Source organism: Colletotrichum jinshuiense, chromosome 6, assembly GCF_051148585.1.
Source record: "Colletotrichum jinshuiense chromosome 6, complete sequence".
NCBI classification, from domain to species: Eukaryota; Fungi; Ascomycota; class Sordariomycetes; order Glomerellales; family Glomerellaceae; genus Colletotrichum; species Colletotrichum jinshuiense.
The window spans coordinates 748,316-758,531 of NC_139313.1; the positions used below are offsets into that span (position 1 = coordinate 748,316).

At 53.1% G+C, this 10,216-nt stretch overlaps 1 protein-coding gene across 1 annotated transcript; it reads left to right on the forward strand.

The window, feature by feature from the left end:
- Positions 1-5,182: 5,182 nt before the first annotated feature.
- Positions 5,183-6,622, forward strand: EsH8_VI_000180 (uncharacterized protein; the record flags this gene model as incomplete). The annotated part of the gene is made up of 1 exon (XM_083271433.1): positions 5,183-6,622. One exon carries the CDS (start codon positions 5,183-5,185, stop codon positions 6,620-6,622), a length of 1,440 nt encoding a protein of 479 aa, XP_083126607.1.
- Positions 6,623-10,216: the final 3,594 nt, after the last annotated feature.

Below are 10,216 nucleotides of genomic sequence, written 5' to 3' on the forward strand. Positions count from 1 at the left end.
CATTGATGAACTCGTTGACGAAGGCTACACACTCGATATGATAGGGGGAGATCCCGAGAACGACGACGAGCATAACCTAGTAGATTCAACTGTCAATTGGACGGACAAACCAAAAACTGATGCCCAACGAAACAAACCCACACCACAACCGGGGATATCAGCACCAGACGACATACCTCTATGGACTGACATAGAGGATTACCTGCGAGGCGCGGAGGGAGACACTGAAGCCACATTGGCTACAGACAGCACTCACATCCCACCCGAGATCACTCTCGGAAACTCCGCCAACTTCACAATCTCAGAAGGACAGATTCTTGAAGCCCCGGTGCGACCCGACCCCAAGAGGCAACGCCGCCGACGAACACATCTCCGAATTAACGCGCGGGCGGACCCTGACGGCGAAGACCACTCTGTCTGTATTGATACAGGAGCATCCACGATTCTCGCGGACAGGCAGTGGGTGTCCCGATTCGCCAAAAAAGCTTGGATCCGTCCGACAGAGCCACGAGCGATGAAAGCAGTCAACTCCTCGTTTGAAGTCAACGAGGTGGCCACGTTCGACTTCTACCTCCCAGGGATCATCCGCGATACCAACGTGATGGCTCACATCACAATCACCGCCGGATTGGTTGATGGCCTAGGAGCTAAACTTCTCCTTGGGACACCATTCTGCGACGACCACGGCGTCGTAGTGGACTTCAACAAGAAGTTAGTCACACTCCGCTCGGCCCAGGGGATAAACATACCAGCAACCATTGAGTCCCGCTTCCCAGTGACCCGCAGAGTCACAGCCGCAGCGAACTTGACAATACCGGCAGGGGCAGTCCACTTGGTCCCAGTGGACTTCATCCCACTCCCCGCAAAGGAAGCAACCGATGGTACACCTGCCGCATATACGTTCCACGCCACCCACGAGTTCCTTCTCGAAGCAATAGTGGACCATCACACACCACGGCGTATGCCTATTTTCAACACCTCAGGCCGGCCAATACACGTACGCCAGGGCGTAAAGCTGGGAAGATTGGTCCCATACAGCGGGAAAGAGGTGGCCCAGCTGATTGATGAAGATGATCTGGACGAGATAGCTGCCATGGAATGCGTGAACTTCACGGATATACCCGAGAACATCATGACTGCCATCCACCAGCCGGAGCAGCCAACAGATCGACCACCGGCATATCGGGAGCCACCGTCATACGGCATATCAAAGCCACGCACGTACCCAACGAAGAAAAGCAAGCTGGGCGTGGAAATATGCGCTGACGACGAGGATTTCGCCCTACAGCTCCTGGAGTTAATCGACCAGAACGACATATACAAGGATCGCGGGATAATTCCCATGCCGGATGAGGATAGGATGCGCATCAACTTACTAGACGGATGGCAGAACCAGAAGCAGAACATCAAGCCATTCCCACTTGGCCTGGAAGACCGGAGATTCCTCGATGAGGACATGGACAAACGCCATGCAGCCGGGAAAGCCGGGTGGATGATGCAGCCAGCGGCAATCGCCTGTCCCCTGTTCATCGTGTGGAAATTCAAGGAGGACGGGACCAAACACAAGGGCCGGGTAGTTAGTGACATGCGCCCCCTCAATAGGTGGGCAATCCCAGACGTATACCCACTCCCTGACCAGGAGGATATTATGGGAGCACTGCGCGGAAAGAAACGAATCTCGATGTTCGATGCATCTGGGTTCTTCCACCAACTTGGCGTGTACTCAAAACACAGGGACAGGATGGTAATGATAAGTCCCAGGGGACTTGAGTACTCCAACGTGGTCCTGATGGGATTTAAGAACGCTCCAGCTTATGCCCAGCGGTTCATGGATAGACTGTTCCATGAACACCGCCACTTTGTCAAGGCATATATCGACGATATCGTGATCTTCAGCGACTCCGAGGAGCAACACCTTCAGCACCTGGAGGTAGTCCTGCGAATATTGGATGAGAACCGGATCCATATTGGCGCTTCAAAATCGTTTATTGGGTTCCCATCCGTGCAATTGCTTGGATACGTCGTGGATGGAGATGGAATCCGGAAAACAGATGACCGTATAGCTGCATTCCGGAAACTGGAGTTCCCGCGAAATCTCAAGGCACTCGAGATGTATCTCGGAATGTCAGGGTGGTTACGCCACGGGATACCCTGGCATGACGTGATAACTGCGCCACTTCAGCAACGGAAAACCAACATGCAGGCACAGATGCGGGAGAAAGGCGACTTACCCAAGGAACTATCCCGAGCGACGCGGGCAGCTCGCTTCGCTAAGGCCAAGTTTGAGCCAACAGAATCAGAGCTTGAGGCATGGCGGGCCCTGCAGAACCAACTTTGCGACCAAACCGTGAGACATCACCACGACCCTGAGAAACCCCTCTTTTTCAAAGTCGACGCTTGTCTTAATGGGTTCGGCCTTATGGTGTTCCAGCTGGATGAGGAATGGGATGGCGCAAAGATCCCTGGCAGGGATATCGCGCAGAAACACGTTAGACCCATACTTTTCCTGTCACGGACCACCACAACAGCGGAAAAACGTTTCGGCGCCACTGAGGCAGAGGTGGCGGCTGTGGTCTGGGCTGTAAAGAAACTCAGGAAATTAGTCCAGTCAAACAGAAACGAGGTGAACATCCTTACCGACCATGCGGCGACGGTCGGGATTGTCACCCATACCTCGTTGAGGACCATGGACCTCAATAAGGCAAACCTTAAACTGGCAAATGCAGCGAACTACCTCTCGCAGTTCAGGCTGAAAATCTTCCATGTCCCGGGAAAGCTTAACGTGGTCCCAGACGCGCTGAGCAGACTGGCCACGACGCGCCCGGACATCTCGGCTAGGTTCCCACACCAGGATGAACTGGCAGATATCAATGACGAAGACGACGTGGATGAACCCGAGACAGCACACCTAGCCACCACAGCAGGCATGCCATCAGGAACGGTGACTGCAACGTTCACCCATATTCCGGAAGAACTCACACGTAAGATTGTAACAGGATACCAAGGTGACAAACGGCTACGCAACCTGCGCGCCATAGTCCAAAAGATGGAAGCAAGTAACATCCCCTACATCTCCCCGCAGGAAGCAAGGAAGTTAGCGGAACAGCCGAGACGCAAAAAACCGAGATCGCATAGGAGAGTGAAACCATACATGATTGACGAGAAGGGACGCCTATACCACCTCGCATCTGACGGGACGCGCGAACTCTGTGTGCCCAAGAGCGTGGCAGTAGACGTGCTCGCTCTCGCGCATGACGCGAAATTCCACCTAGGAACAGACAGGATGTTAGCTGAACTTCGGGGCATTCACTTCAAAAACAAGAAACGTGCCGTCAAACGGTATATCGCACACTGCCCAACGTGCCAGGAAAATCGAACGGATCGCACGAAGCCAGTGGGTTCGCTCCAGCCTATCGTCACACCCGGCATCCCATATCACACCATCACAATCGACTTCATCACGGACATGCCAGAGACCTCCTCAACGGCCTCGTTCTGGATGGTTCCCGGCCATGAGGCGTACGATAGCCTGTGCACTGTAACATGTAAGTTTAGCAAGAAGATCTTATTGATTCCAGGAAACACAAAGTACAAGGCCCGGGACTGGGCACAGGTACTGATCCGGGTACTTCTCTTCTGCGACTGGGGACTTCCCAAGGAAATCATTAGCGACCGAGACCCAAAGTTCGTATCGGCCGTATGGGGGGGGATATTCCACGCCCTCCGCACCAAGTTACTCGTGGCCACAGCCTACCACCCGCAGACAGACGGGCAGAGCGAGCGAACGAACCAAACGGTCGAAATCGCGATCCGATACCACACTTTCACCGACCCGGAAATACCGTGGACTGAGATCCTCCCGTCACTTCAACACACGATCAACAACGCGCTATCAGTCACTCTGGGATGCTCCCCTAATGAGTTGACGCTGGGATTCCGCCCACGAACTGTGATAGACGTTGTTAGTGAAGCGGATACGCCGACAGAGTCTCTGGACGTACTACGGAACACATACCAGAAAGAAGCGTTGGCGCTTATAGACGCAGCCGGGCTTATTCGCAAGGAACGATATGACGAGCGCCACCAACAGGTGGACTTCGATGTGGGAGACAAGGTGTACATCCGCCTCGGCCACGGGTACTCTCTCCCAGGCAAGCCGAAACACAAGTGGTCCCCACAGAGAGCAGGGCCATTCCAAGTGATCCGAAAAGCAGGACCGCTCGCCTGTGAGCTCAACATCCCCAGCCACTGGCGAGTTCACCCGGTGATATCTGTGGCCCAGCTATGGAAGGCACCACAGGGGGAGGATCCCTTTAATCGCGAGGTATCTCCCCCGGAGCCAGTCAAGGTGGACGGCGCACTAGAATATGAAGTCGAAAGGATTGTCAAGAGAAGGATCAGGTGGCGACGCGGCAAACACCCAGCGCCCGAGTATCTCGTGCGATGGCGGGGATATTCGGCAGCGGTGGATACCTGGGAACCTCGTGAGAACTTCAACACCAAAGCAATGGAGGAGGTAGATGAGTACGATACCGCGAATCCCATCGACTGGGCAGTGGAATTCCGTAAGAAAGGCAAACCACAGTCGGCCTTGGACAACTTCCTGGCGGCAACGAAGCGAGAAGCCAGACAACAGCCTGGACAATAGAACCAGGCATAAAGAGATTGTTCGCGGCCGGATCGCGAACCACCACCTTTCAACAAGGTCAGCTTCCCTTTCACTTCAAACAATCCCTTCAACAGGAACAAAGCTGAGGGATTATTCTTACCAACAACAACGCGAACAACGCGATATTTCCAGCCAGGCGGGGGTAATACGGCGGGCGATAAAATAAACAGTAGATCGCTGCGCCAGCCGTACTTGCCTACTCTATCCTTACTCAAACTCCGCTTGGATTCACAGCTCCTGCCGTAGTTACGTAGATTCACCGCTCCTGCCGCAACTGCCCACATTCACTGCCCCTTCCGATATTGGCCCAGCACGGTTATTTATCCCCACCCACAACCACCACAACAACTTTCCTTTCTACAACCAACCTCCAGCAGCAGAGCCGCGAGAATCTCGCGATATCTACCTTTTCTTTTCTTTCTATTCTGCTACACCCTATTTCTCCCTTTGACCTACACAGTAGGCACGAATATTCGCGCGCGTCTCTACCAGTAACCCGCGACGCGACCCAGAATGAGCGGTAACCGTCAATACCAACCTGCTCACCTGCCCACCAACGTGGCCGGCAACTTCGACGAGGCGGCATTCGACTTCGAACAATTCATCGCGGAAAACAAGGCTCAAATGGAACAACCAGTCCATAACGAGACCGCGTCTAACGCGCAAGATGACGAGCAAGTCGAGGAGACGATCATGGACAAGGAGGACCTCCAGGTCCTGACTCCGCCCCGGCCTCCCGCGGGAAACGAGTCCGCTCGCGAGGAACAGAGCACCGAACACGCGGAGGGCACCGATTCGGCTAAGCCCTTGTTCCCCAACCTGAGAAGACGCCACCACGCCCAAGCCAGTGGGGCCCAAGATCCCGAGGACAGCATGGACGATCGCGAGGATACCGAGACCGACTCCGATCAGGAAGACAACCGGTCCAATGACACCGACAACGAGTCGTTCGAGGATCGCGAGGACGAACCGGTCGTCTCGGGTGCTAAGACCCCCAAGACCCCGAGGAACGCGCGCTCGCGAACCCCTGCAACACCCAAGGGTCCCCGTACCATCCAGTACCCAACTTACGAGCAAGCCAAGAAACGCGCCAAACAGGCGTTCAAGACCAACCCGAACCCGGAACTTCACATCGAAGTTCGGAACTGGATCGAGAAATTCTACGAGTCCAAGGAGTCGTGCAAGCGCCCTGGCATCACATCGGTCGCATACTTCCGTACGGTCACAGACAAGATCGACAAGGTTCGCAGAGCGTACCTGAAAGGTGAACCATGGACAGAGTACCTCCCCACGCACGCCCAGATCCTCGGCGCAACTTTCGTGGAACCACCCGGCAACCTTAACGCCAGCATCGCCGGCACCCTCCTTATGGTGGGACGACTCGACCTGCTGACCGCCGCTCAACTCGAGTACGTTCACATCAATCCGGCGACTCACAACGTTGTCAAGGAGCTCGACGAGAAAGTCGACAACGTCGTCCAGACAACGGCGGCATATGAAGAGCGCATCAAGACGCTGGAGACAGCGCTCCAGGGTGCCCTCGAGACCGTTAACAAGCTTTCCGCGAACCTTGACACAGCCAACGCGAACCACATGCGTCTAGGCAACGACATCGCGAACAAGCTTATCCCCAAGGTCGATAAGAACACCGTGGAAATCAACAAAGTCTCTACGTACGTTAATGACATGCAAGAGGCCGTACGCGAAGGGTTCGAGAAGCACAAGGCCACCATAACTGGCATCGAAACCACTGTGTCGGCACTCGGCAAGAAAGTCGGCCCGGCGGCCGCGCTTGATAAGTTCAAGAAGGGCCCATTCGCTGACCTCGTCGCGAAAGTCGACGACATTGCGGGGAAGGTCGGCACCAGCCAGGCGAAGCGCCCGGCAGAGCCAGTGGAGGAAGAGGAAGTCCGTGAACCGGCGCCCAAGAGGACTCGACTGTCGTTCGTGTGAGGATCGAGAGAATACATGGGACTTGTGAGATATTTCGCGTTTGTACATGAAGGATACAGGGATCGGTTGGAGTAATCGGGACGATTACCTCTCAAAGGAGGGGCACTTGTCAACGTCTTTTCGTCTAAGTCAACCAGGCTTGGCATAGGACACGTGATGGAACACGTGACCGCGGTGTATATAGACAGATACACGCCAGAACCCATGGGGGGGGGGTTCAACCTTGAAGATATCACTTTGCTCATACCTAGCTTTCACTTTGCTGCTTGTGTTGTTTGGTCCTTTCTGCTCTGTTTGCCTGATTTACGTTGGACCTCTATTCGCGACATCTCACGATCCCTCCGGGATCGATCCCGTCCCCACGACAGTCTTACCCCTTCTAGCAGATCCGGAACGGCTGCCAGAAAGACTGTGACAGACTATCATTCATGTATGAGGTCTGGATAAATCCATTAGTCGACGAAACCACAACCCCTGAAAACGACAACTACTTGTCAACTAGCTACTTAATATCACCAGTGCATCATGTTAGCTTGTTGACATCATATTTCAAACTGTTACTTTCTGCTAAGCTGGCCGAGTGGCCGCCAAGATCATACGCAGCAAAGCACATCTGATACCGTAGTTCGATCCTTCCTCATTGCATCCATATTCTTATTATTGTGCTTCGCGGCTTTCTGCCCTCGCCACAAAATAGAGTTCCGCGTACTTACAAGACTCTTTATTGGAAGGAGTTTGCCAACAGAATGACTGGACGCTCATATCTAACGAGCAAGCCTCGATCAATGGAGCCGTACTCATGATTCCAGCACCATTATCTCAAAGTCAAACCGAAGAATGCTGTCCATACTGCCTCAGATCCAATGGCCTAGTCATCCGCTTTCCTTGTACTTCAAATTTCTGAGATATCAACGTTTAATGCCGTTTATAATCTTCGGGTTTCCGAAAAGATGCTTGCATTGATGGTTTTTGCCGGAAAGTGAAGCCTAGAAGACCTGGCCGGCCCAAGATCTGTATTGCAAATGAATATGCTGTGAAACTAGAACAAGCTAGCAGCTATGTCGAAAAGTTGATATAGCCACATGAATGCCAGAGAAACATATGACTGTCAATTTCAATATCGCGTTAGTTCCCTAAAATGCCAGGTCTAAAATGCTCTGCCCGGAGCCGCTTAGCGAAGCTCGAACCGATTGACGCACTCAACTATTGAGCTACTGAGCTGCTTCGAAACCAAGACATGGAAAGTTTAGCCGAGAGCTTCTTGGAGAAAGCAGTTCACGGAAAGGGGGCTAGACGCTGGTATTTCACTGCGTTATCAGAAACTCACAATCCGCATGGCGCATCGCATAGAAATTGCGTCCGTCTTCTCATATCTGGGCTGGAAAGAATTCTGCTTTGAATCACCAGTTTAGAAACCTGGACTGTGAGCAGTCTTTGTTTCCTCGAGTCATTAGGGTCGTGAAGACTTTCCCTCGGAGTAGGTCGTGATAAAACCGATAATTCGGCGCTTCAGGCTACCTCCGATCCAGTCATATTTGAAGCTGAAAGTCACTCGCCTCAGGCGGCTGTGGCGAGGATTTTTCCCTACCCCTTCAATCGAGATCGGGCCAAGTTTTTTTTTTTTTTGACACGCAACTTTTTTCGTTGTCGCTGATGAGTCCAGGAGACTGGCCGTCGGGGCTAGTTTCCCCTTCAAGTAACAGTCCTGTTGGTTCGTAGTTCGTACCTAGGCTAATGTTGGTCTAGAACCCACCTCGTTCAGGTGGCTGTCAAGAATTATGGGTGCAGCCCAGTAGCCATTGGGGCATTTGTCCTTGCCGCTTACCGCGCCCCGTGTTGCTATTGCGGTTTCGCATTGACGGCTGATAGACTCAATGTCGCTTGTCGTCCGTGAATAGATCCATCATGGCTGCCCAATATAGCGATTCGTTGACGCGGCTTTGACACACCTGCTGCATAGTAAAAATTTTGATTTTGATTTTCAATTTTCATTGAAGACATTGTTCAAAATAACTCACCGGGAAAGCGGCCACACCAGGAACACCCAGCGCGCCACGTCAGCCGTGCCTACCCACCATCACACCCTTTCTGACTCGAGGAATACAAACGTAAAGAGGCACAGCACACCGGAGTCCTGGCAGTAACTCAGATGGAGCCAGTGTTACTTGCCGGCCATGACATTCATGATCGGCGGATGGCCTTGATGTGGCGAGAGGTACATGATAACCTTCCGTCTGGAAAAAAGCCAAGCACACGGATCAAGAGACCAGCAGATCTGGTTCGCCTTTAGTCCATCCATGGTGTTAATCACCTGCCCAGAGCGACGACGGGAGGCGAGAAAAGCATTGAGACTGCCACCGCTCAGTTCGCTGCTCGATCCCACTTGCCGCGATGTGCGTCCTGGCACACCCTGCTTTGGCCTGCATGGGCAGCTTTCATTTTTCGGAATTTCTTCGTGGACACCGCTCAGGATTGGTCAAGAAGGCGTGATGGGCCAATTTCTGCAAGGATCCTTGTGGTGTCACCAGCAAACTGACCGACGGGATACCTACTGTGGAATGTATCGTTCATGGATAATAAGCCCGTGTGAAAGTGGGGGTTTACCTTTGCTGACGGGTATGTGGGAGCAGGACCCTTGTCAGGTCTAGGAACCTACCCATGCTGCACTAATTACCGTCGGCCCTCCCTGCATGCCAAGTGTTGAGGGAAAAAAACCCTTCCGCTGCCAACAGCTGTGCCTCAAACTAAGTTCAAAGAACGAGAAGCTTGTCCTTCTACCTGGTACTGAGCTGGTACTGAATGCTTTTCGTAGCGCTCTATACGGAGTAGACAGCAGATAGATTGTAATGGGCTGAAGACATGTGAAAACACCCCGATGTATGGAGCTCAACTCCAGACACCCACTTGCAACCTCGGGTTGGAACGCAACAGTATGCAGACAAATTCTGATGAGAAGTGACAAGGAGTCTACGCCACTCGCTCCACCCCCACCACCACGTTGGCGGCCCGGCCAGACACAGCATGAAGGAGGCCCGGATATCCTACACACCTTTTTCACGCCACTTTTATTCTCGAATCTTTTACCCATCCAGGTGAGCCAACGTATTGGCTGATCTTTTACATACGGGCCACAGCTGCCCATCACTTTGTCCAGGTAGTCTTCAGCATGGAGTCCCGGCGAAGGCCTGGCCAACCACGCGGCCTCCGACCTGGAGCTGTCCGGCGTTGGCGATCCCACAACGCTAGCACGAACCGATCCATAGCTCCGATGGACCGCAAACTCTGATTCGCCCCTTGGCATCTAATCTGATCATCTGATAAAGTCAAACATTGGGCGACATCGGCTGAAAGTTTTCAAGGGTGCTTGTATGCTTGGGTGCTTGCAGGGCCCCGATCTAATATAGAAAGGCCCTCTGGAGCCTCGTTTTTGTGACCCGAGTTTTTCTCCTTCCCTCTTGGTTCTTCAAGCAAGGTCAACAGGCAGCTCGCCTTCAATCTCTAATTCCTTCTTGCCAAAAGCTTCCCCTTCCTCTCCCAAACCCTGTCCGTTGGGTTTTGTGGCACTCGTCGCCCTCTCGCGACCGACAATCAACC